General features: G+C 43.0%; 1 protein-coding gene across 1 annotated transcript in view; it reads left to right on the top strand.

Annotated features, from left to right (window-relative positions):
• arsb (arylsulfatase B) overlaps nucleotides 1-27,308 on the top strand; it is an 88,927-nt gene that overhangs the window by 7,702 nt on the left and 53,917 nt on the right. The window contains exons 2-4 of the mRNA XM_063049318.1: nucleotides 10,523-10,709; nucleotides 12,051-12,241; nucleotides 14,727-14,934. Coding sequence (XP_062905388.1) covers nucleotides 10,523-10,709; nucleotides 12,051-12,241; nucleotides 14,727-14,934 — 586 coding nt within the window. The remainder of the gene's footprint in view (nucleotides 1-10,522; nucleotides 10,710-12,050; nucleotides 12,242-14,726; nucleotides 14,935-27,308) is intronic.

The raw sequence follows: 27,308 nt of genomic DNA, 5'->3' as shown, positions 1-27,308 counted from the left end.
ATGAGCACAGTAAAGTTCAAAGTTTCTCAAATGTCCCACATCTCATGCATACGGGAGAAGGAAGAAAAACTCTCCCTGCCATGCCGACCACAATCTGACTCTGAGTCACCTGAAAACTTGGAGCTCTGATCAGCTCTCCAACACCGAGTACTGAGCGGCATCTCTGCAGAACGATTCGACCTCCTTCTCGGTAGCCTAAAGCAGGCAAGGCCGGGGATTTTGAGGCCTACCCTCCGAAAGATTCCCGACCACACAGTAACGACAGCAGTGGACGGGCGTTTCAGGAATTTCTCCAGATGTTCCTCTGTGCTTTCACGTCCATTCTCCATCAAATCAGAATTGTCCACGGCCCCTATTTAACAGATATGACATCATTTTTCACCGGAGAGCTGCGCACGCGCGGCACGCTGCCATCTTCTCTTCCCGCCAATTAATATTGAAGTAGTAAAATGTGGCTGGATGGGAGATGCCAGAGGGTAGTGGTGGATAACTGTTTGTCAGATTGGAGGCCGGTGACTAGTGGTGTGCCTCAGGGATCTGTACTGGGTCCAATGTTGTTTGTCATATACATTAATGATCTGGATAATGGGATGGTAAATTGGATTAGTAAGTATGCAGATAATACTAAGGTAGGTGGCGTTGTAGATAATGAAGTGGGTTTTCAAAGCCTGCAGAGAGAATTAGGCCAGTTAGAAGAGTGGGCTGAAAGATGGCAGATGGAGTTTAATGCTGATAAATGTGAGGTGCTACATTTTGGTAGGACTAATCAAAATAGGACATACATGGTAAATGGTAGGGCATTGAAGAATGCTGTAGAACAGAGGGATCTAGGAATAATGGTGCATAGTTCCCTGAAGGTGGAAGGTTGAGGGAGGACTTGATAGAGGTATTTAAAATTATGAGGGGGATAGATAGAGTTGATGTGGATAGGTTTTTTCCATTGAGAGTGAGGGAGATTCAAACAAGAGGACATGAGTTGAGAGTTATGGGGCCACCTCCAACGAGATCCCACCACTAAGCACATCTTTCCCTCCTCCCCCCCCCCCACTTTCCACAGGGATCGCTCCCTACACGACTCCCTTGTCCATTCATCCCCCCCCCCATCCCTCCCCACTGATCTCCCTCCTGGCACTTATCCTTGTAAGCGGAGCAAGTGCTACACATGCCCTTACACTTCCTCCCTTACCACCATTCAGGGCCCCAGACTATCCTTCCAGGTGAGGTGACACTTCACCTGTGAGTCGGCTGGTGTGATATACTGCATCCGGTGCTCCCGATGTGGCCTTCTATATATTGGTGAGACCCGATGCAGACTGGGAGACCGCTTTGCTGAACACCTGCGCTCTGTCCACCAGAGAAAGCAGGATCTTTCAGTGGCCACACATTTTAATTCCACGTCCCATTCCCATTCTGATATGTCTATCCATGGCCTCCTCTACTGTCAAGATGAAGCCACACTCAGGTTGGAGGAACAACACCTTATATTCCATCCGGGTAGCCTCCAACCTGATGGCATGAACATTCACTTCTCAAACTTACGCTAATGCCCGACCTCACCCTCGTACCCCATCCGTTATTTATTTATATACACACATTCTTTTTTTCTCTCTCCCCTTTTTCTCCCTCTGTCCCTCTCACTATACCCCTTGCCCATCCTCTGGGTTTTTTCCCCCTCTCCCCCTTTTCCTTCTCCCTGTGCCTCCTGTCCCATGATCCTCTCATATCCCTTTTGCCAATCACCTGTCCAGCTCTTGGCTCCATCCTTCCCCCTCCTGTCTTCTCCTATCATTTTGGATCTCCCTCTCCCACTTTCAAATCTCTTACTAGCTCTTCCTTCAGTTAGTCCTGACGAAGGGTCTCGGCCCGAAACATCGACTGTACCTCTTCCTAGAGATGCTGCCTGGCCTGCTGTGTTCACCAGCAACTTTGATGTGTGTTGTTGTATGGTTATATGGTTATATAAGTTCGTCAAAGCTTTCGGTGATGTGTTGAGTCTATGCAAACTTCTCAGACAGTAGAAGCATCAACAACAGTAGAGATGTGATTGTGTCTTTGTGATTACACCTTTCTAGTAATTGCATTTGTGTGCTGTCAGAAATGGTCCATGTGAATTTGAGAGAGGTGCTGTTGAGGGCAGCCGTGGAATTGGAGACTAATGGAAAACTTTGAGTTCAATAGGGAGCCTAGAGAAAAGGAAGCCTGAGGGAATGGAGAAAAACAAGCAGAGAGTATACTGGTTCTGGAATTTTATTAGCAAGTTGGCTTGCAAAATAAAATATGAAGAATAATCTGGAAAATTAATAAGGAGCTTACAGATGACCCGAGAGACATGCACATGAGGGAGTAATTAACGTTAGAAATGTAACAACACAAATTCTAAGGTAGGATGTTGAGTTTCATATCAAAGCTAATTAATGTGCTAGGATCAATAAATACTGGAAACATTTAACAACAAGAAAGAGGTGTGGTTAATTGGAGTAGGGGTCCCAAGTTGGACAATATCTTGGCAGAGATGGAGGCTAGCTGCCCCGGTCGTTTCCCACCATTCTCTGCTGAACGTTGGCACCAAAGAACCCTGTTCCTCTTTGCCATGCTTCTCTCCCCAGTCCGCTATCCTACTGTAATTGTTCATGCTGCCTCAGTCGTAAGGAGTGAGATGAGCATTGTGACTGAGAAAATCCCTATGCTTCAACAGCAGCATATAATGGCGTGCACCCAGTGGCCATTTATTAGGTATCTCCCGTACCTAATAAAGTGACACTGCGTGCTTATGTTCATGGTCTTCTGTTGCTGGATCACATCCACTTCAAGGTTCGATATGTGTGTTCAGAGATGCTCTTCTGCACACCGCCATTGTAACATGTAATTATTTGAGTTACTGTCACCTTCCTGTCAGCTTGAACCAGTCTGGCCATTGTGCTCCGACCTCTTAATAAAAGGGTGTTTTTGCCCTCAAAACTGCTGCTCACTTGATGTTTTTTTGTTTTTTCACACCATTCTCTTGTAAACTCTAGAGACTAGAGACTGTTGTGCGTGAAAATCAAATCCCAGATCAGCAGTTTCTGAGATACTCAAACCACTTTATCTAGCACCAACAATCATTCCATGAGAAAGTCACTTAGATCATATTTCTTCCCCACCGATGTTTGGTCTGAACAACTGTACCCTTTGACCATGTTTGCATGCTTTTACGTATCGAGTTGCCGCCACATTATTGGCTGGTGTACCTAATGAAGTGGCCACTGTGTGTATCTGATGTGGTTTCTGACGCAATGTCTCAGCCAGCAACAAATAAACGCCACTAGGTGGTGCTGCTCCTCCACGCTTCAACTCTGTGTCATGCATCTTCTAATATTGTTCCGGGGGTTAGCGGAACCAGGGGAGAAGTGGATTTTGAATAAGGTTATTATTTTTACTGTATGTCTCAATTTACAGTTGCAGTTCCAGGAGCTCAGATACCACAATGAGGAACCAAATGGGTGCATACATTTTTTGACGTTAAAGTTGAGAGAACAAATGGTAAAAAAACAGTGGCAGCACGGTGGTAATTACTGTTACTTCACAATTCCTAATATCAGGGTTCAATATTGATCTCTTCGTTGACTGTCTAGTATATGCACATCCTCCTTGTGACTTCCTGGGATTCCACTAAGTGCTCTGGCTTACTCCCTTGTCCCAAAGATGACTTGTAGATTAATTGGCCAGTAGTGAAGGTGGGTGATAAAAGAGTCAGAGAATTGCTGGATAAGAGTGAGTGAGATATATATAAAATGTTGGGATTGCTCCTTCAACGAGACAGCTTGGAACCCGACATCCTCCTGTGACATAATAGATAACCGACTCAGTGGGGGAAGGCTGTTGCTACACCTATCACTTTCCACCTTGTACTCTTTCCCGTCCCCCACCTTTTTGCTGGCTTCCTCCCCGTTCCTTTCCAATCCTGATGAAGGATCTCGGTCTGAAACGTCGACTCTTTATTCCATTCCATAGGTGCTGCCTGACCTGATGAATTCCTCCAGCATTTTGAGTTTGTTTCTCAATCCATTCTTTTTAATTAACATCTTGAATTAACAATAACTTTGTGCCTATTTGTATGATGTTATGGTCAGTTCTATTTTAAGTCTCAGGTAACTTGAACTCTACAATAGTGGTTTCCTTTGAGGGGACAAAAAAACACATAAAAGTAATCTGAACTGTAGACTAAAAGGGTAAAGGGCTCCTATCAAGTCAAACATAAGACGTGTTCTTAGACTGAAAGTGCCAGCTGTACAACAAGGCTTAAAATTATCAGAAGAGAGGGCGACTGTGGTCTTGTCTGAACATTCCATGGAGGTAGTGTGTTAATCAAGTTACTTTTTTTTAAATCCAAATTCAGATTAACAAAAACAATATCCTTTGTTTTTAATGGTTGAGAACAAAAGCAACCTTGAACTCCTGAGGAAGCTAGATCTGAAGTTTATTCTCCACAAGATCAAAAGGAGTGCTGGCTGACATCAGCCCGAATGCACGCCAGGCTCAAACCTGGTAAACATTGCCGGTGTCAATGTCCTCTGCCCACTACAGTGACGGGGTAATATACGAGGCGTGATTGATAAGTTCATGACCAAAGGTAGAAGGAGTCAGTTTTAGAAAACCTAGCACATTTATTTTTCAACATAGTCCCCTCCTACATGTACACACTTAGTCCTGCGACCGTGGAGCATACGGATCCCTTCTTTGTAGAAGTGGTCCACAGCAGGGGTGATTGATAAGTTCATGGCCTTAGGTAGAAGGAGATGAGTTATACAGCTGTTGTTACATGCACGTGCAGTTCAACTCTTTGAGTGAAAATGCAGAAAGTTTGAAGTTAATAACTCACCTTCTACTTTAGGCCACAAACTTATCAATCACTCCTGCTGTGGACCACTTTCTGGAGGTCCAAGACGCCGACTTCTACAAAGAAGGGATCCGTATGCTCCATGACTGCTGGACTAAGTGTGTAAATGGAGGAAAAATAAATGTGCTAGGTTTTCTAAAATTGACTCCTTCTACCTTAGACCACGAACTTATCAATTACCCCTTGTAGTTTAATATATGTTTTGGTGATGTAGGTGAGCATTTTAATTGTGAGTATTAACCTTTTGGATAAATAGACTCAGCTACTTGTTTTTGTATTGGTGTCAGGTTAAGTCACCAATCTTATCAAAAATCTGGCAGATTATTCTACAGTACTTTGCTGAGTAGTTTAACAAGGTAGTTGGCTTGCTAAATAGTTTGTCATTAAAACTAAGAAAAGATGGTTACAGGAATAATATTGCTGGGAAGTAAGCCACTGCTGGTTTGTAGCACTGTTACTTTGAATTTATCTGAGCAGCAATGTCTGTGTGCACAGTTGGAACATCCTTATCCATTTTAAAGGGACCTCCTGTAGAGTTTAAATTCTTCGTGTAGTGATAGCCTACACATTTTATCTGCCTATTCTGAGTTATGTCTCATGGCTTTATACTTTACACAGGCTTTTAATAGGGAAGTGTGAGAAGTGTGTTTGGTCAATGTAGTTCTCACTTTTTTATTATTTACTTTGTATTTGCATGGATTGCTTTCTTCTCAGGGTAGTGTATGGTGACATGTACGGTTGCAAGGAGTTTGTGAACTCTTTGCAATTACCTAGTTTTCTGCATTAGTCACTCCTAAAATGTGGTTTGATCTCCATCTAAGTCACAATAATAGACAAACACAGTCTGCTAAAACTAGTAACATACAAACAGTTGTACTTTTCATGTCTTTATTGAACACATTGTTTAATCATTCACAGTCCAGGCTGGAAAAAGTATGTGAACCCTTTATTTAATAACTGGTAGACCCTCCTTTAGCAGCAATAACCTCCACCTAACATTTCCTATTGCTGCTGATCAGACATGCACAATGGCAAGGAGGAATTTTAGACCATTTTTCCATACAAAACTGATTCAGTGCATCAATATTTCTGGGATACCTTGCAGGAACAGCCCCTTCCAGCTCATGCCATAGCATCTCAATTGGGTTAAGGTGTGGACTCCGACTTGGCCATTTCAAAACACAAATTTTCATCTCTTCTTAAACCACTCTGTTGTTGATTTACTTTTACGTTTCAGATTTTTGTCTTGTTGCATCATCCAACTCCTATTTAGCTTCAGGTGACATACCGCTACCCTGACATTCTCCTGTAAAATGTCTTGATACAACTTTGAATTCATTGTCATCTCAATGATTGCAAGCTGTCCAGGCACTGAGGCAGCAAAGGAGCTCCAAACCATGATGCTCCACAGTTGGGATGTGGTTTTGGTGTTGGTGTGTAGTACCCTCTTTCCTCCAAATAAAGTGGTGTGCATTTCAATGGTTCCATTTAGTATCAGAGAATGTATGTAATATACAACCTGAAATTCTTTCTCTCCACAGACATCCCTGAAACAGAATTTTAAAAAAGCTTGAATGAATGACAGAAAAAAGACTAGAACCCCAACCCCCGACCCCTCCAATGCACAAACAGCAGAAAGCAGCGTCAACCTTCCCCCACTTATTCTAGCATGAAGCATCAGCATTCCCACCACCCTCCATGCCAGCAACAGCAAAGCCCCCAAAAAGAAACCATAGTCTACAGTACGTCAAAAACATAACTGTCCACTCAACATTTCGACATTCTACAAACTCTTTTGGTAGCAATGAAGAGACAGATATCTCTCTTTCCACAGTGATGGGGAGACAACAGTTGTTATTTCAATGTTACAGTCAGTCTGAAGCGTTCTGCCATAAAGTTCAGCTTTTGTCTCATCTGTCCAGAGAGCATTGTCCCGGAAGTGTTGTGGTTGCATCCAGGTGATCTTCTGTAAACTTGAGACATACAGCAATGTTTTAATTTTTTTTGGAGAGCAGTGGTTTCCTCCATGGTGTCCTTCATATGAACACCACTCTTGTTCAGTGATTTTCTTCTAGTGGACACATGAACAGAAGCTTTAGTAAGCTCCAGAGATTTCTGCAGGCCTTTTTTCACCTCCTTCAGCATTGCTCGTTGTGCTCTTGAAGTGATCTTTGCAGGACACCCACTCCTAGGGAGAGTAGCAATAATACTGAGTTTCCTCCATTTGTAGACTATTCCTCTTTCTGTGTTGTCATGATCACTCCAGTCTTGAAAAAAGCTTTTGTAGCCTTTTCCAGTGTCATGCATCTCTACAAGTCTTCTTCGAAGATCCTCCGAAAGTTGTTTTGATCGAGGCATGGTGCACACTGTTAGAGTGATTTTTGGGTTTAGGTCATTTACATTTAGTAAGTGGCTTTGGCTACCAGTCTTCTGTTCCTTGGTAATGTATTGTGGATGCAGGTTGGGACAATGCTCTGGTAAAAGCTGTGAATCCCAGTCACTGGACAATGCTGGCATCTGTGGGATGGATACGAATCAGAAGGTGTGACATTTGCGTGCAGTTTCAGAAGCATTGTCTATACTTTGTAAATATGGAATTGTCCTTTGTGTTTAGCAAATAAATATCAAGCCCCACGTTGGGCCAGTAGACCTTTCCACCGAAAGCATCTCCATGTGATGCTGCTGTACCTGGTTTTGTAGCAACCAGTAATTTTCTCCTGCGAACTCATTCACACAACAACACACGTACACAGATCTTTCTTGAGAAAAGCAGGCTCTGTCAGTAACCTGACTTTGTGTGTCTTTTTTATTGGGCAGGGAACCTCTACAATCTATACCTCCAATCCCATCTCATTGATTAGAACAGCATACTTTTTTGATGTTCACATACATACTTCTTTGAACCTAGACTATAGTTATTTAATTGGTGTACTCAGTATAGATGAGAAGAAGTACAATAGTCTGTGTGTTGTTAGTTTAGGCAGATTGTGTTTGTCTATCATTGTGACTTAGATGAAGATCAGACCACACTTTATAAGTAAATTGTACAGAAAACCAGGTAATTGCAAAGGGTTCATAAACTTTTTTGTGCAGCTGTATGTACATTGATAATAAATTAGCTTTGAACATTGAAGTATAGATGGAACCATGTGGGAATGACTGGAGCTCTATGGGAATGCTACACTATGTCCAGCTATGTTGAAAATTGATGAGTAACTTGCTGTGTACTTCCAAATAAGTAGATCTTACTGAAGCATCTACCATAACTTCATAGAACAGAAACCAGTTTGCTCTGTTGATGGCTTTCAATTGCAACCTCTTCTCAACTCTGAAGAGATCTTCAAAGCACAGAACAGTCAATCTCAACCTGCCTGAAAATGCACCTAAATCTGTGCACCTTTGCCAGCAGCATGTTTTTCTCCCCCTTCACCCCTGCCGGCTAATGTAGGGCTCCAGTGGATTGCTTGATGTGTTGCAGAAAGTACAATGAGCAAAATTTCTTTCCATGAATACTCAAGTGCTTCAGGATCATGGCTTTGGAGAGTTAGACACATTACCTAACTAAGCACAACGGGGAGGAGAGGGAGGCAAATTTTCAGGGTACTGCCTCCTTATCTTGAACATCAAAACAGAATGAAAATGAGAAAAGACAAGACAGTCAGGCAGACAAAATATATTAAGTGACATTAATTGAAAGTGATTATGAAAAAAAGTGTCATTTTTTAAACATTTCTTTTGGGTGTTACAACTTTTGAGTAGCCAACTTCAGAGGCATTTATGGTGTCTCAAAATGCTGTACAGCATTCGTCAAGTAGATATCCCAGTGAGTATGACAAAAATAGTGTAATTGGAGAGCATTAATAATAAACCTACTGAAGTTTTATTTGTAGGAATGGGGTGAACAGACTGGAGTGTGGTACCAAATTGGACAGCTTTTTCAACAATCTAGAACTGTGTGCTGAATAGTGTCTCTGTGTCCTAGGCTTACACAATGGAGGAGGTTTGCTATGAGTTAATGAGTACAGCCAGTGTTTCTAAATATAAGAATATTTTTCCCAAAAAATGGCCAATCAGCCCCTCAAATCCGCTCAATAAGGCAATGGCTAGTCTCTTAGCTCAGTATTTTCCTTTATGATCTGCTATGCTTTGATTTCCTCGTCCAAAGATCTATGGATTCTGCCTTTAATGTGCTTGTGAACTGAGCTTCCTGTGGGAGATTTTGTCAATGCTAGCGGAGCAGAGTGATGGACAATCACTCAAAGTGAAGGATAATGGAAGTCTAACGAAGTTTCTGACGGCAGTGCACAAACAAGTCTCTCAACTTATTTTGAGGTGGAAGGTGCAGAGTCAATGGACATCGATACTGCAGGAGTAATAAGCAAAAGTTATAGATGGTGGAGTTCAGAGCAGGTCAGAGGTTTGTAGGGTAACAAGATGAGGTATCCATGCTGAGGTCTAGGTAGGCAAAGTATGATGAGCATCTGGAGTACTGTGTGCATGATAAGGCTAGGGATAGTCGTTGTCGTCATCATCATGGTGTACCATGTCATATGACATGGGTGATCACGGTCTATGACCGTGAATATTCTTGGCAAATTCTTCTACAGAAATGGTTTGCCATTGCCTTCTGGGCAATATCTTTACAAGATGGGTGAACCCAGCCATTATCAATACTCTTCAGGGATTGTCAGCCTAGTGTTCAGTGGTGGCATAACCAGGACTTGTGATAGGCACCAGTTGCTCATAAGGCCACCCACCACCTGCTCCCATGGCTTCATGTGATCTTGAGTGGGGGAGGGGAGGGGTTAAAATGGGTGATACAACTTGCCCAAGGGTGACCTTCTGGCCAGCAGAGGGAAGGAGCGCCTTATCTCCACCACCACCCTGGGGTGGCCCTGAGTAATGAGTAGACTGTGGGGTCAGACATTTATTCTTGCCTCAAATAGAAACACAGAGTACTCCACTGTGAAGTCTCTTTGAGTTATGCCGACCCTGAAGAAGCTTAAATCTCCTTTTCAATGGGAGTTCAGTTAGACCCTCTCTCACTGCTCAGCCTTTGTGATATTCCTTCCCCCTACTCCCCTTCTGGCTTCTTCGTCCTTCCTTTCCAGTCCTGATGAACAGTCTTGACCCAAAACATCGACTGTTTATTCCCCTCCATAAATGTGGCCTGATCTGCTGAGTTCCTCTGGCATTTTGTAAGCTTTGCTCTCGATTTCCTGCACCTGCAGAGTCTCTTGCATTTAGAACTAGGGTCTAGTTTTTACATAAGCGTTGGAATAAGTATACAAAGGTTTGGAGGAAACTAAATAAAATAAAATAATCTTACTCTTTATTGTCCAAGCAGTGTGAGATCATTTTCTACTCCCTAGATTTTGACCATCATTACTTGTATCTAAATTAAATTCCCTTTCTTATCTTTGTAACTTCGTCATCCAAAATTGTAATTAATATTAGCAGCTCTATAATGTTCTGTACTTCAGCATAAATTTCTGTGGAGCATGGAGCAGTGGACCCTGATAGATGTAGTCCGTGCCAATAGATACTTTCAAAGTGTTAATAATGGCTCTGTGCTGTCATTTGTTGCGTGGCAACTGTTTTCACATAAAGCCACTGAGAGCTTAATTATTCATGGTTTCTCTTCAGATTCACACCGGTTTCCAGCACGAAATCATCTGGCCTTGTCAACCACACTGCCTCCCATTAGATGAAAAGCTTCTGCCTCAGCTGCTGAAGGAGGCAGGTTATAGCACTCACATGGTGGGGAAATGGCACTTGGGCATGTACAAGAAAGAGTGTCTCCCGACGCGGAGAGGATTTGATTCCTACTTTGGTAACTACACGCTCTCAGTTCATTACAGTTATAATTTGGAATAGTAATTCTTCCGAAATGGGATAAAGTTGGTTCAGTTTTGTAACATCGCAAGAATAGCCTTTCCGATGACCACTGTAGATATCAACAGCTGACAATTGCATTATAAATGTTATACTAAGATACTACATCCTAAATTGTTTTTGCATATTGAACATGGGCTACAGCCTGTGCACGACAGACCCCCCTCATATTCCAGATCTTATTTTTGAAAACTATTGAGAATCGTGTTTCAGTTGCCCTCAAAGAACCAATGACTACTGACTTGTCTAACAGACTTTGGATAGCAGGTTGAGTTTTTAACATCATGTTTTCCAAGTGCCTTCATGCAATTGGACAATAGAACCATAGAACATTTAAGCACAGAAACAGGCCTTTTGGCCCTTCTTGGCTGTGCCCAACCATTTTTCTGCCTAGTCCCACTGACCTGCACCTGGACCATATCCCTCCATACACCTCTCATCCATGTACCTGTCCAAGTTTTTCTTAAATGTTAAATGTGAGCCCGCATTTACCACTTCATCTGGCAGCTCATTCCATACTCCCACCTCTCTCTGTGTGAAGAAGCCCCCCACTAATGTTTCCTTTAAACTTTTCGCCCTTCACCCTAACCCATGTCCTCTGGTTTTTTTCTCCCCTAGCCTCAGTGAAAAAGCCTGCTTGCATTCACTCTATCTATACCCATCATAATTTTATATACACATAGGCCTGCCGTTAGAGTAACCATGGCAACAATTCAGTTGCCCTCTGTCCTGTTAGCATCAGTTCCCCACATGCATGAACTCTTCAGTAACTGGTAGGGAATTTTGAATGTTAGCTTTCTATTTTTGCCTTTCATTCAGACATTGAACATTGTTAGGGGCTGCATTTCTGGTTGTGCATATATTGAACACCATATTACTTGTTACTGTATTTAGTGGGCTGTACAGCGTAGAATGAGGCCTTTCTTCGTGGTGAGCCTTGAAAAGAGTTGTTCCATTTTAGTGTAACTTTCTTCAGTGTACAAGCTTTTTGATTGTTTAATGAAATCAGATTCCACCAACCTTATGAGGTTTTTTGCAGATTTTTACAATTATCCCCTTCTTCTCCTTCAGCCAGTTACTGAAAAGACTGTAGTTTATCATTTTTATGCCATTCATGTAAAGTTATCTTTGAAAGATCCATCAAATATGGTGCGTTATCCTGGAACTTTTAATGGCATATCTTAATGATCATAGTAATGATAATCCTCTGTTTTCAAGTACTCAGTTGTCCTACAATGATTTTAAATAATGTTGTTTCTTTGTTGCTTTAACATTTTAGGTTACCTGTTGGGCAGTGAGAATTATTATACTCACGAGCGCTGTTATTTCATTGCCCCATTAAACATCAGTCGCTGCGCACTTGACTTGCGAGATGGGGAGGATGTTGCGACCGGGTTTACGGGTGTGTATTCAAGTCACTTGTTTACACAGAGAACCATTGACATTTTGTCAAAGCACAACCCTGCTCAGGTGGGTACTCGTCAGAGAACACTTATAAAGCCTGTTTTGCCAATGCTGTTTTTATGGTAGTCAGAAATGGAGCCCAATTTTGCAAGTGTAGCTAATCTCATTTTTGCCAAAGGCAGTGGTGTGGGGGGGGGGGGTGGAATTGATCTGCACTGAAAACTAAATTAAATGAGGTGCCCATTGTCACTAAACAATGTGACAGAAGGAATCTTTACTACCAAAATAGAGAAGCAAGTTTTCTAGGGTAGATATGAGATAAAGTGATTTGGTGCAGAAATAGGTTACCCCCCCCCCCAACCCTGAGCTGAGTATATCAGTAAACATTGAAGTCAGGGACGCAATCAAACAAGAGAACAAATAACTTCAAAAGCAAGTACGATTTGCTTTTCTTTTTGTTCTTAAGTACTTTTTACAGAGAAGTATCTATAAAAGAGAGTGATGGATTCTTGATTAGTCAGGGCATGGATGGATATGGGGAGAAGGCAGGAGATTGAGGGGGAGGCTGTGTGGGACGTGGATCAGTCATGATGAAATGGCCACGCAGACTCGATGGGCCAAATGGCCTGATTCTGCACCTATATCTTATGGTCTTAAGTGTGATCTCACTAAGCTTTTAATTTTAATGGGATCACAATGGTCAGGTTTTTAAAGCTGTACATTGTACATTTGGTACGGTCTAAATATTTTCTGCCCATAGTGATGTGAGTAAAGTATTGTAAATAGAAGGGTTAACATTTACTCCCCTGGGAGCAGAGGTAACCTGATTAATAGCCCAGAAAAGAATGTAATTATCTGAATACTTCTATAGTAATTTGCATTTCATTAAGCAGCATTAATATATGATGAAAAGTTGTTGGGGCTTTAAATTGTTCCATCATACCTATTCCTTAAAACTTGAGAAATGAAAACTAATGCTAAATTAAATACAGTTTCTCTAACAAGATTACTTGTTCTCTGCTTAATTTGTTTCCGACATATTTGAAATATGTACATATTATACTAGCAAACAATACTTGAATTTTAAAATTTGTCAATGTTTCTTAAAATAAATTAGATTTTAAATAAATTAAAATAGTTTTACTCCCAAAACTATTTACTCACAACCCTAACTATTGAAGATTCTAAGGTATTGTAAAAAAAAGCAGGAAATGTTGCAGCTTTTCTGTTCATAGACATCAGTAATGAGAAAGTTAACATTTAAAGTCATTAAACTCAATGCCTTTTTAAAAAAAATTCCTTGACCCATTTTCCTTGGCAGAATTATCAATCTTTCTGCTGTTCTCCTAAGTAGTAATTCCACTGCTCTCTATTGTACTGAACAATCTACTTGTAGACTAGCCGAACAAGAAACTTGTAAAATATAAACTAGCAGTTAAGTTTATCATTCTTAAATGCAGAAGTTTATTTCTACCTCTAATCTTTTTCGTTAATATACCATTATTGAGAAACCAATCTAAGTTAAGTGGCTGGATAAAGATAAAACAATTCCTTTGCCCCAGGGGCAACCTGATAGTAGTTTATAAACTTAAGAGGCATAGATAGGGTAGAAAGTCAGTCATGTCAAATTCCAGCCTTAAAGCAAGAAGGGGAAAGTTTAAAGGAGACTTGAGAGGCATTTTTATTTACTCGGGGAATGGTAGGTACCGGGATGTGCTGTCAGGGAAAGCAATGGAAGCAGATAAGATATAGGAGCTCAATGGTACAGCTTTAGACGAGCCTAGAGATCACATATTCAAGTGTTCTCAGATGGTAAGTCAAGTGGAGAAGGGTGTCAACAGGATCCTGTGCTTAATAAATAAGGCATGAAGTTACCTAAATATTGAAATTGTGCTAATGCTTTACAGATGACCGGCTGGTTATAGCTTGAGAGCTGTGTCCATTTTGAGCACCCAACTTCATCAAGGCCTCAGAGACCACCAGATCTTGTCGAGATTAATGGCAAGGATGGGGAACTCTAGTTATGTAGAGACACCAATGAAAGTGGGATTGCTTTCTTTGGACTGGAAAAGGTTAAGAAGGGAAAGCTTGCCAAAGGCATTTAAAAGCCTGGTATTTTTGGAAGTCTGTTTGACAGAATGTTTGGTAAACAAAGGATACAATGGCAAGAACAAAAAACTTTTTTTAAAGCAGCTTGTTCCTGTGTACGAGCTGCAAGTGTGATGGAAGAAGATCCAATGTCCTAAAAGGGAAAAAAGGTCAACTTGCAGGGTCAAATGGCCCTCCTATGCTGGGAAATTCTGTGGAAGAATTAGTTATGAATGAGTCAACTGGTGTTGTCAATAACAAAGTAAATGGTATAACCTCAGACAGAAATCTACCTGTTCTTGATATGGACCTAGCAAACCGCACTTCAAGAAAATGTCAAGAGCAGCCCTGAATGAGGAGGCTGCTGTGGTGACCAGCCTGATGCTAGAACGGAGTTTTAGTAGCCTTAAACCAAACAGCTGAATATAAAACAAAGTTTTTATTGTGTGCACTCTCTATGCAGCCTCTGTTCCTGTACTTAAGTCTCCAGTCAGTTCACGAGCCCCTTCAGGTGCCAAAGGAATACATGGAGCCTTACCATTTTATTCACGATGAACATCGGCGCCACTATGCAGGAATGGTGTCGGTGATGGATGAAGCTGTGGGGAACGTCACTGACGCTTTGCAGCGTTATGGATTCTGGAACAATACTGTCTTGATCTTCTCCACAGGTAGGTCAAAGGACTTGAATAATACAGGACCCTCTGATGGATTGTATTAGCTACAGTTGTGGCCCAATATGGTTCCTTTGTCATTCAACGTTCTATAGAGTTCAGGTGGGCAGCTTGCTTCCAGGGCCCAAGCAAAGTTGTTCGTAGGCCAAGCCAATAACTGTAAAATTCTAAGTAAATTTATTATCAGATCCACACACAAAATGCTGGAGGAATTCAGCAGGTCAGGCAGCATCTATGGAAAATGGTAAACAGTTGACATTTTGGGCCGAGACCCTTCTTCAGCTCTGAGGGGGGTGGAGGGGGGGAATGCCTCAATTAAATGGTGGGGGAGGGGAAAGAAGCTGGCTGGAAAGTGATGGGTGAAGCCAGGTGGGTGGGAAAGGTCAAGGGGTGGAGAAGAAAGAATCTGATGGGCGAAGAGTGGACATTAGGAGAAAGGGAAGGCAGGGGAGACCCAGAGGGAAGCTGTAGGCAGGTGAGAAGGTCCAAGTTGGGAATAGAGGAAGAGGTGGTGAATTTTGTTCACTGAAAGGAGAAATAGATATTTTTACCATCGGGTTGGAGGCTACCCAGACGGAATATAAGGTAACACACATAAAAGTTGCTGGTGAACGCAGCAGTCCAGGCAGCATCTCTAGGAAGAGGTGCAGTCGACGTTTCAGGCCGAGACCCTTCGGCCTGAAACGTCAACTGCACCTCTTCCTAGAGATGCTGCCTGGCCTGCTGTGTTCACCAGCAACTTTTATGTGTGTTGCTTGAATTTCCAGCATCTGCAGAATTCCTGTTGTTTGCGGAATATAAGGTGTTGCTCCTCCACCCTGAAGGTGGCCTCATCTAGGCACAAGAGGAGGCCATGGATCAACACGTCGGAATGGGAATGGCAATTGGAATCAAATTTATTTATTGTATTTATGTCACCATATACTACCCTGTGATTCTTTTTCTTGAAATCATTAACAGTAGAGCAAAGAAATGCAACAGAATCAATGTAAAGCTACACAAAGAAAGACTGACAAGCATTCAGTATGTAAAAGAAGATGTGTATGCAGTTATAGTTTCACAAACTGAAGCTTTATTTTAGTGTGGAGACACAAGAGCTTGCAGATGCTGGAATGTGGAGTTTGAAAAAACAAGCTGTTAGTGGAACCCAGCGGCAAAGGGGTGATTGACATTTTGGTTTGAGACTTGCTCCAAGCCCAATTCCATTAATCTTTCTGAGCTTGTTTGTGACACTTCTATATTGAAGGGAGGCAATTTCTGACGACGTTTGGAGGCTGGAAATCTTATTTAACAATAGTGAAAAAGCTCTGGTCGGTGAGTGCTGGGGCAAAGTCTGGCCCAGTGTTTATCAGCCTGAGAGTGGGGCCAAGGACTGGAGGCGGCCTGTTCTGGGGTCAGAGGCAGACACTGTCTGTGTATGTGAGGGGGTGGGAGTCTCAGTACAGTATCTTGGGTTTTCCTAGTCTCGGGGTGGTAAATGGTGACATGCACTGTACGTACTTGATAATACGTTTAGTTTGAGAATGGGTGGGAGGATGGGAAAGGGGTTTGTTTTGCTGTTGTTTTGTTTGTTGCTGCTTGTGTTGCTCTGCTGAGTATTGTGGACATGCTATTTTGGCGTTGGAATGGGAGGTAATACTTGCAGGCTGTCCCCAGCACATCCTTGGGTATGTTGGTTGTTAACACAAACAATGCATTTCACTAAATGTTTCGATACATCTGAATATGAATAATTGTTTCTTCCAGTGAACAAAATTCACCCCTCTCCCTTCCATTCTTCCCCACTCGGATCTTCTCACCTGCCTGTTACTTCCCCCTGGGTCTCCTCCTCCCACCCTAGTTCCTATTGTCTGTATGTGATAAATCTGAATTTGAAAATCTTTCTCAGCTGCAACTGAGTTTTCTTTTCCTGGCGAATGATTCTTGTATTTAAAACTGTTTTTCTATTGTGTAATGTTTCTCGAATGGGGTGAAGGAAAAATAAATGTTTTTTTTTAAAAAAAGGAACTTTAGTGTGCAGTCTCCCTTGGCAGCTCTGCTATTCACTAAGATTATCGATAATCTAGTTGTTATTCATATTACCACTTTCCTGCCTATTGTTTATAACCCTTCAACTCCTACGGTCAAAGAAAAACCTATCCCAGCCTTGAATATGTTTAATAACTTGGCAACACCAGCTCTCTGTGGGTCTGCCTTTTCAGCAGAAGTGACTGCTGACCACTGTATAGCTACTGTATATGTAGCCGTGTGAAGATTTGATATTCCTGCAAAGGGATTTGTGTGACTGTGGGAACTCAGTAGATTTTGTTTTCCAATTCTGCGACATTGCTCAAGTGTATCAGATTGAAGTGCTAATATCCAGTTATTGCAAGGTCACGCAACCTTGTACTGCACATTGAATTTCTGAGTTGTACTGGAGGAACAGTATTGTATTATCCGCCGTGTGTACAGTGTATGGGATGCCCTGCAGATGAGAAAAGTTTTGAGTTTGGAATACAAATGTCTGGAGTGCTAGCAGAATTCTAGGTTGGTTGATTTATTTATTTTTGCGGTGCAGTGCGGAGTAGTCCCTTTGAGCCACGCAACCCCACGACCCCTGACAAACCCGAACCTAATCACAGGACAGTTTGCAATGACCAATTATCCGACCCGCTAGGGTCTGTGGACTGTGGGAGGAAACCGGAGCGTCCGGGGAAAACCCACACATTCCACTGGGAGAGACTTCTTACGGAAAGGTGCCGGAATTGAACTCTGAACTCTGGAACGCCCCGATCTGTAGAGGCAGCACGCGAACCATTGCGCTACCATGGCGCCCAGAGGTGGCATAGCGATTACTGGTTATTGACTCCAGCAGTGAGTCTGTTAACAGAGTTATTGAAACCATGTGAATAAGAGGATGATGTCTCAATCTGTGGAGAGTAAATTCAGTGTTAGATTTGCTTTAAGTCGTTTGTTATCTTTCAGTGATTTTGAAATTACAGCGACAGTCAGTCCAGTCGTTGAGTCCTGTGGTTTTTATGTGCATGAAGAAGGCTCATAGTTTCTGGGCACATAACTCTGCAGCATGAGGGACAGTCTCAGCAGTCTTTAATTCATTATGTAATCCCAGCTGCAGTCTATTATCGCAAGAATGGCGTATGCTGCTCTTAATTGGCTCAAAAACCATTCAAACATTTGCTTTTATCCTGACTGCACAATAAGCGCATAGTTGAAAGTTAATTGGAAAAGGAACAAGGGATGGCAAATTATTTTCATGCAGCGAGCTGTTATGATCTGGAATGCAACGGCCCATCTGAAAGGAAACCTATCTTGTAATTTTAAAAAGGGAATTGCACATACAATTGAGAAGGAAAAATGGTGGGGGCAGTACTGGGAATTTGAAAGAGCTGATGCTGGCACAGTGATCTAAATGGCTGCCTTCTGTGTTGTGTGAATCTATGTTTAACTTCAGAGTATGCAATCCTTGTACACGACTAGGGTGGGTGGGAGGGGAAGGATGTAAAAGCGGATGTATCTTGCTGTATACAGTATGTTAATGAGAACGGGGTATTTCAACCTTTCCAAGAGCAACTGGGATTATATCGGTGTGAGAGGCTTAGATAGGCTTGGAATATTGGTAAGGGGTCCAGAAGAGCTTTTTGAGCCAAAACGTAATTCTGTCAGAAAATACCATGTGCAGTTCTGGTTACCACTGTGGGGATGGGATTGCATTGAAAAAGATAGAGGTCATTAAAGTAAGAAGGGGTTCAACAAGTCATTGCATTTCAGTTGTGAGGAGAGATGGGACAGTTTTCCTTTGAGCAGAGGAGGCTGGGGTGCTCCTGATTAAAAGAATATGAAATTATGAGAGAGAGAGAGAGAGAGAGAGATAAATGAGAGAAACATCCTCATAGATGAGCATAGGTTTGAGATTAAGGTCAGAAAGTTTAGAGGATATGAGGAAGAACTTTCTGACACAAGGCAACTGTAATGTGCTGGATCAGGGGGTGATGGAAGCAGAGACTAGACCATAAGTCAAAGACAAAGGAGCAGAAGTCGGCCATTCAGCCCATCGAGTCTGCTCCACCATTTTATCATGAGCTGATCCATTCTCCCATTTAGTCCCACTTCCCCCGCCTTCTCACCATAACCTTTGATGCCCTGGCTACTCAGATACCTATCAATCTCTGCCTTAAATACACCCAATGACTTGGCCTCCACTGCCGCCCGTGGCAACAAATTCCATAGATTCACCACCCTCTGGCTAAAAAAATTTCTTTGCATCTCTGTTCTGAATGGGTGCCCTTCAAACCTTAAGTCATGCCTTCTCATACTAGACTCCCCCATCATGGGAAACAACTTTGCCACATCCACTCTGTCCATGCCTTTCAATATTCGAAATGTTTCTATGAGGTCCCCCCTCATTCTTCTCAACTACAAGGAATACAATCCAAGAGTGGACAAACGTTCCTCATATGTTAACCCTCTCATTCCCGAAATCATTCTAGTGAATCTCCTCTGTACCCTCTCCAACGTCAGCACATCCTTTCTTAAATAAGGAGACCAAAACTGCCCACAGTACTCCAAGTGAGGTACTCCAGTGCCTTACAGAGCCTCAACATCACATACTTCATACTTTATTGTTGCCAAACAATTGGTACTAGAACATACAATCATCACAGCGATATTTGATTCTGCGCTTCACACTCCCTGGATTACAAATATTAAATATTAAAAATAATTAAAATTAGTAAATATTAAAAATTTAAATTATAAATCATAAATAGAAAATAGAAAAATGGAAAGTAAGGTAGTGCAAAAAAAACCGAGAGGCAGGTCCGGATATTTGGAGGGTACGGCCCAGATCCGGGTCAGGATCTGTTCAGCAGTCTTATCACAGTTGGAAAGAAGCTGTTCCCAAATCTGGCCGTACAAGTCTTCAAGCTCCTGAACCTTCTCCCGGAGGGAAGAGAGATGAAAAGTGTGTTGGCTGAGTGGGTCGTGTCCTTGATTATCCCGGCAGCACTGCTCTGACAGCGTGTGGTGTAAAGTGAGTCCACGGATGGAAGATTGGTTTGTGTGATGTGCTGCGCCATGTTCACGATCTTCTGCAGCTTCTTTCGGTCTTGGACAGGACAACTTTCATACCAGGTTGTGATGCACCCTAGAAGAATGCTTTCTACGGTGCATCTTTAAAAATTAGTGAGGGTTTTAGGGGACAGGCCAAATTTCTTTAGTTTTCTTGGGAAGTAAGGGCGCTGGTGGGCCTTCTTGGCAGTGAACTCTGCTTGGTTGGACCAAGTCAGGTCATTTCTGATATTGACCCTAAGGAACTTAAAGCTTTTGACCTGTTCCACTTGCGCACCACCGATGTAAATTGGGTCGTGCACTCCGCTACTCCTTCTGAAGTCAACAACCAATTCCTTCGTCTTGCTGACGTTGAGGGATAGGTTATTGTCTTCGCACCATGCCACCAGGTTCTTAATTTCCTCTCTGTACTCAAATTCATCATTACCCGAGATACATCCCTGCTTTTGTACTCTATTCCTCTAGAAATGAATGCCAACATTGCATTTGTCTTCTTCACCACCAACTCAACCTGGAGATTAACCTTAAGGGTATCCTGCACGAGGACTCCCAAAGTCCCATTGCATCTCAGAACTTTGAATTCTCTCCTCACTTAAATAATAGTCTGCCTGTTTATTTTTTCTGCCAAAGTGCATAACCAACATTGTATTTCATTTGCCACTTCTCTGCCCATTCTTCCAATCTATCCAATTCTCTCTACAGACTCCCTGTTTCCTCAGCACTACCGGCCCCTCCACCTATCTTCGTCTCGTCAGCAAACTTAGCCACAAAGCCATCTATTCCATAATCCAAATCGTTGATCTACAACGTAAAAATAAGCGGCCCCAACACGGACCCCTGTGGAACACCCCTGGTAACCGGCAGCCAACCAGAATCGGATCCCTTTATTCCCACTCTCTGTTTCCTACCAATCAGCCAACGCTTTATCCACGTATGTAACTTTCCTGTAATTCCATAGGCTCTTATCTTGTTAAGCAGCCTCATGTGTGGCACCTTGTCAAAGGCCTTCTGAAAATCCAAATATACAACATCTACTGCATCTTCCTTGTCTAGCCTACTTGTATTTTCCTCAAAAAATTGCAATAGATTTGTCAGGCAGGATTTTCCTTTAAGGAATCCATGCTGAGTTCTGCCTATCTTGTCATATGCCTCCAGGTACTCCGTAACCTCATCCTTGACAATCGACTCCAACAACTTCCCAACCACCGATCTCAAGCTAACAGGTCTATAATTTCCTCTTTGCTTCCTTGCCCCCTTCTTAAATAGCGGAATGACATTTGCAATCTTCTAGTCCTCCGGAACCATGCCAAAATCTATCAGCTTTTGAAAGATCATCGCTAATGCCTCCACAATCTCCACAGCTACTTCCTTCAGAACACGAGGGTGCATTCCATCTGGTCCAGGAGATTTATCTACCTTTAGACTATTCAGCTTCCTGAGTACTTTCTCTATCGTAATTATGACTGCGCACACTTCTCTTCGCTGCCACCCTTGAGTGTCCGATATACTGCTGATGTCTTCCTCAGTGAAGACTGATGCAAAATACTCGTTCGATTCCTCCGCCATCTCCTCATCTCCCATTATAATTTCTCCAGCATCATTTTCTATCCGTCCTATATCTACTCTCACCTGTCTTTTACCCTTATATACTTGAAAAAGCTTTTAGTATCCTCTTTGATATTATTTGCTAGCTTCCTTTCATAGTTCATCTTTTCCCTCTTATTGACCTTCTTAGTTTCCTTTTGTAAGCTTTTAAAAACTTCCCAATCCTCTGTCTTCCCACTAATTTTTGCTTCCTTGTATGCCCTCTCCTTTGCTTTAACTTTGGCTCTGACTTCTCTTTTCAACCACGGTTGCATCCTTTTTCCATTCGAAAATTTCTTCTTTTTTTGGAATATACCTGTCTTGCACCTTCCTCACTTCTCGCATAAACTCCAGCCACTGCTGCTCTGCCATCCTTCCCGCCAGTGTCCCTTTCCAGTCAACTTTGGCCAATTCCTCTCTCATGCCACTGTAATTTCCTTTACTCCACTGAAATACCGACACATTGGATTTCGGCTTCTCTTTTTCGAATTTCACAGTGAACTCAATCATGCTATGATCACTGCCTCCTAAGGCTTCCTTCACCTCAATCTCTCTAATCACCTCTGGTTCATTACACAATACCCACTCCAGTACAGCCGATCCCCTAGTGGGCTCAACAACAAGCTGTTCTAAAAAGCCATCTCGCAGACATTCTACAAATTCTCTCGAGATCCATTGCTGACCTGATTTTTCCAATCCACTCACATGTTAAAATCCCCCACAATTATCATAACACTGCCCTTCTGACGAGCCTTTTCTATTTCCTGTTGTAATTTGTAGTCCACATCCCTGCAGCTGTTTGGAGGCCTATAAATAACTGCCAAAAGGGTCCTTTTACCCCTGCTATTCCTTAGCTCAACCCATAAAGATTCTGCACATTCTGATCCTATGCCACCTCTTTCTAATGATTTGATATCATTTCTTACCTATAAAGCCACGCCTCCCCCTCTGCCTACCTTCCTATCCTTCCGATACACCGTGTATCCTTGGACGTTCAGCTCCCAGAGACGTACATCCTTTACCCAGGTCTCAGTGATGGCCACAATATCATACCTGCCAATCTGTAGCTGTACGACAAGATCAACCACCTTATTCCTTATGCTGCGTGCATTTAAGTATAACACCTTAAGACCAGTATTTGGTACTTTTTGCTTTGATTGCACTGCAACTTTATTGCACTGTAACTCATCCCAATGGCTGCAAATTTACTCCATCACCTGCCTGTCTTTCCTGACATCTTTACTGCTCACTATCTTAGATTTATTTCTGTTTTCCCCTTCTTCTGCTATATCATTCCGGTTTCCATCCCCCTGCCAAATTAGCTTAAACCCTCCCTAACAGCTGTATTAAACCCTTCCCGCCAGGATATTAGTCCCCTTTGGGTTCAGGTGTAACCTGTCCATTTTGAACAGGTCATACTTCCCCCAGAAGAGATCGCAATGATCCAAGTATCTGAAGCCCTGCCCCCTGCACCAGTCTCTCAGCCACGCATTCATCTGCCTGATCCTACTATTCTTGCCCTCGCTAGAACGTGGCACAGGTAGCAATCCCGAAATTACTACCCTGGAGGTCCTGCTTCTCAGCTTCCTTCCTAACTCCTGGAAATCTCTCTTCAGGACCTCCTCCCTTCTCCTATCCATGTCATTGGTACCAACATGTACCAAGACAACGGGCTGCTCGCCCTCTCCCTTCAGAATATTCTAGACCCGGTCCGAGATATCCCGTACCCTGGCACCTGGGAGGCACACCATGCGGGTGTCTCTATCAGGCTCACAGAATCTCCTGTCTGTTCACCTGACTATGGAATCCCCTATGACTACCGCATTCCTCTTCTCCCTCCTTCCTTCCTGCACAACAGCGCCAGGCTCAGTGCCGGAGACCCAGTCACTGTGGGCGTCCCCTGTCAGGTCATCCCCCTCAACAGCATCCAGAACAAGATATTTGTTGCTGAGGGGGACAGCCACAGGGGTGCTCTCCACCAACCGGGCATTTTCCTTCCCTCTCCTGACAGTCACCCGGTTTTCCCCTGTAGCCTAGGGATGACTACCTCCCTGTAGCTCCTGTCTATCACCTCTTCACTTTCCCTGATAAGCAGTAGGTCATCAAGCTGCAGCTCCAGATCCCTAACACGGTCTCTGAGGAGCTGCAACTCGGTGCACCTGGCGCAGATGTGGCCATCAGGGAGGCTGGAGGTCTCCCAGGATTCCCACATCTGACACCCTGAACAAAGCACTAACCCTGCAGGCATGCTATCTAATTCTACAGGAATGAAACAGGAAAAATAAGTCTACTCACCCACTTACCTCGCCAAACAGACGAACTTTTTAAACCGTTAGCTCGTACCATTAGCTGTGAGAGCCCTGCTGTTCCTGTTTGTCCGGGCCGATTCGCCAAGGGGAGGAAAGAAAAGAGTTGCTGCTTCACTCTCGTCTCTTCCCGTTACCACCGAAGCCCGTTGAAGCCAAAGCCCTACACTCTGCTGCCACTCACTCCGCTGCCCACTGTATAGGGTGGTCTCCTTTTAAAACTCTCCACGCTGTCCTGTCTACGTCACACGCCTGCGCAGTCTCATCCTTCTTGCTCTCGAAGAAGTTTTTTGCCTTCCTTCAGAATTCAGCACCCACGCCGCTCTGCTTGTCCCGATCCAAAAGACAGCCGTTGGAAGTAACCTTCCTTTTTAAACTCTCCGCGCTGTCCTGTCTACGTCACATGCCTGCGCAGTCTCGTTCTTCTTGCAGTCGAAGAAGTATTTTGCCTTCCTTCAGAATTCAGCTCCCACGTCACTCTGCTTGTCCCGATCCAAAAGACTCTTGGAACATTTAGGAAGTATCTAAGCAAGTCTTTGACTTGCCAAGGCTTGGAAGTCTATGGGTCAAGTGTGGAAATAGGATTAGTACTTGATGGCTTTTCTCAATGCCAGCTGATTTTCCCAATATACCTGCTTGACATTTTTTCTTGTGTCTCTGGTAGAACTGAGAACAGTAACCAAAGGGTTAAGGAATGTGTTGAAGTTAGTGAGTGAACTGAGGTAATGGGAACAGCTGAATTGCTCTAGGCTAATGGCTTCTACCTCTGTTGAAGCTGATTCATTCCCCACAATGTTTTTGTTTAAACAAGCTTACAAAGAAAAGAATATACCTAAACATGTTAAATTAATCACAGCCTATATAGTGTTGATGTAGAAGTTGTTTGGCAGTGTTTTTATTCACAAATTTAATGCCTTGATGGAATTAAAAAACTCAATGAAATTATTTCCGTCAGAATACCTCTATATGACATACCACATAGATATGACATTAATTGGTGATCTAAGAAAAACCATTTAAACTGCACAAGAGCATGACAATCTCCTTTGGGTTACGTGTAGTATCAATTATCCTGTTTCCTTCCCCTTTTTTTGTTTAGATTGTTGTTACCAATATTATTTTGTTGGCATTTTGCTTGCTGGTATATCTTTCTTAAGGAGTCTTATCACATATTGTAAACAACAGGAATTCTGCAGATGCTGGAAATTCAAGCCACACACATAAAAGTTGCTGGTGAACGCAGCAGGCCAGGCAGCATCTCTAGGAAGAGGTACAGTCGACGTTTCAGGCCGAGACCCTTCGTCAGGACTAACTGAAGGAAGAGTGAATAAGAGATTTGAAAGTTGGAGGGGGAGGGGGAGATCCAAAGTGATAGGAGAAGACAGGAGGGGGAGGGATGGAGCCAAGAGCTGGACAGGTGATAGGCAAAAGGGATACGAGAGGATCATGGGACAGGAGGTCTGGGAAGAAAGATGAGGGGGGGGACCCAGAGGATGGGCAAGGGGTATATTCAGAGGGACAGAGGGAGAAAAAGGAGAGTGAGAGAAAGAATGTGTGTAAAAAAATAAATAACAGATGGGGTACGAGGGGGAGGTGGGGCATTAGCGGAAGTTAGAGAAGTCGATGTTCATGCCATCAGGTTGGAGGCTACCCAGACAGAATATAAGGTGTTTTTCCTCCAACCTGAGTGTGGCTTCATCTTTACAGTAGAGGAGGCCATGGATAGACATGTCAGAATGGGAATGGGATGTGGAATTAAAATGTGTGGGCACTGAGAGATCCTGCTTTCTCTGGCAGACAGAGCGTAGGTGTTCAGCAAAGCGGTCTCCCAGTCTGCGTTGGGTCTTGCCAATATATAAAAGGCCACATCGGGAGCACCGGACGCAGTATATCACCCCAGCCGACTCACGGGTGAAGTGTTGCCTCACCTGGAAGGACTGTTTGGGGCCCTGAATGGTGGTAAGGGAGGAAGTGTAAGGGCATGTGCAGCACTTGTTCCGCTTACACGGATAAGTGCCAGTAGGGAGATCAGTGGGGAGGGATGGGGGCGACGAATGGACAAGGGAGTTGCGTAGGGAGCGATCCCTGCGGAATGCAGGGGGGGGGGAGGGAAAGATGTGCTTAGTGGTGGGATCCCGTTGGAGGTGGCGGAAGTTACGGAGAATAATATGTTGGACCCGGAGGCTGGTGGGGTGGTAGGTGAGGACTAGGGGAACCCTATTCCTAGTGGGGTGGCGGGAGGATGGAGTCCTCCCCCTCCTGTCTTCTCCTATCATTTTGGATCTCCCCCTCCCCCTCCAACTTTCAAATCCCTTACTCACTCTTCCTTCAGTTAGTCCTGACGAAGGGTCTCGGCCTGAAACGTCGACTGCACCTCTTCCTAGAGATGCTGCCTGGCCTGCTGCGTTCACCAGCAACTTTTATGTGTGTTGCTTATCACATATTGTACCTTTTTTTTCCTAGATCAATGATTTATCTTTATTCTCTAGGATTATACATCTGACATGGGATAGATGCCCTGTTTCTCAATGACACTGGCTGTGACTTGGTCATTTCTGATACATTAATAACAATATTTACTAGTTTGTCTCCATATCAATCTTCTAAGATTATGTGTAGGAGATAAAACAGCAACTTTTAATTCACTGATCGCATCAGTGGGATTTTTTTTAAATTGGGGAACATTTTTTCTAATTATCTTCCTGTTTTAGGAATTCTGAACTTTTACTCCCCTGTTTATATAATTAACATTGCCATGTTGGCCGGAGTCCTAGACAGCACCGGGATTTTGTTGGATAAACACATTGTTATTTTAAAGACCAGGAGCTGTCTGCCATTCTGTCTGTACATTCTTCCTGTACTCTGTGCTGTGTGCTGCAGGAGCTATTGTTTGCATGCCCTTTCTTAAAATCTTTCCTATCTGTATCCTGATCTGAAACTTGCTTATTAGCATTTTGATTTGTACTTTTCACTAGAGTATTCATAATGTGCAATATTTGAGCGGCACCTCTTTTCACTGTCCAGCTGTTGGATGTACACTTGCTGGAAATCGTGTTTGAGACCGATTGGACAACACTTGCCTAATGAACAGTTACAAGAAGTGACACAAATGTGTTAAGTGGCGGTTTGCATGCCACAGAGCAGCGGTTCACCAACGATGATACTGTCCAAGAACAGGGAAGATAAAAGTGACCAGAATAGTTTGTTTTATTGCACCTTCTCCAAGGTCTTGCCAGCCTTCCTGAGTTGTGGTGCATAACAGTGAAAACAATACGTCAGCTGAAGCTTGACCAAACTTTGCTAAATGTTAAGTGCAATTTCCTTGCTTTTTTATGCACTTCCTCTATTATAGTAATATCAAAGATTTCATTCTTTTTTAAACACACTTTCTAAATTTGCCCAGCTATAGTCAAA

Source organism: Mobula hypostoma, chromosome 5 (assembly GCF_963921235.1).
Source record: "Mobula hypostoma chromosome 5, sMobHyp1.1, whole genome shotgun sequence".
Taxonomy (NCBI): domain Eukaryota; kingdom Metazoa; phylum Chordata; class Chondrichthyes; order Myliobatiformes; family Myliobatidae; genus Mobula; species Mobula hypostoma.
Note: the sequence above shows the minus strand (reverse complement) of the source record. Positions and strands in the feature narration are given on the sequence as shown.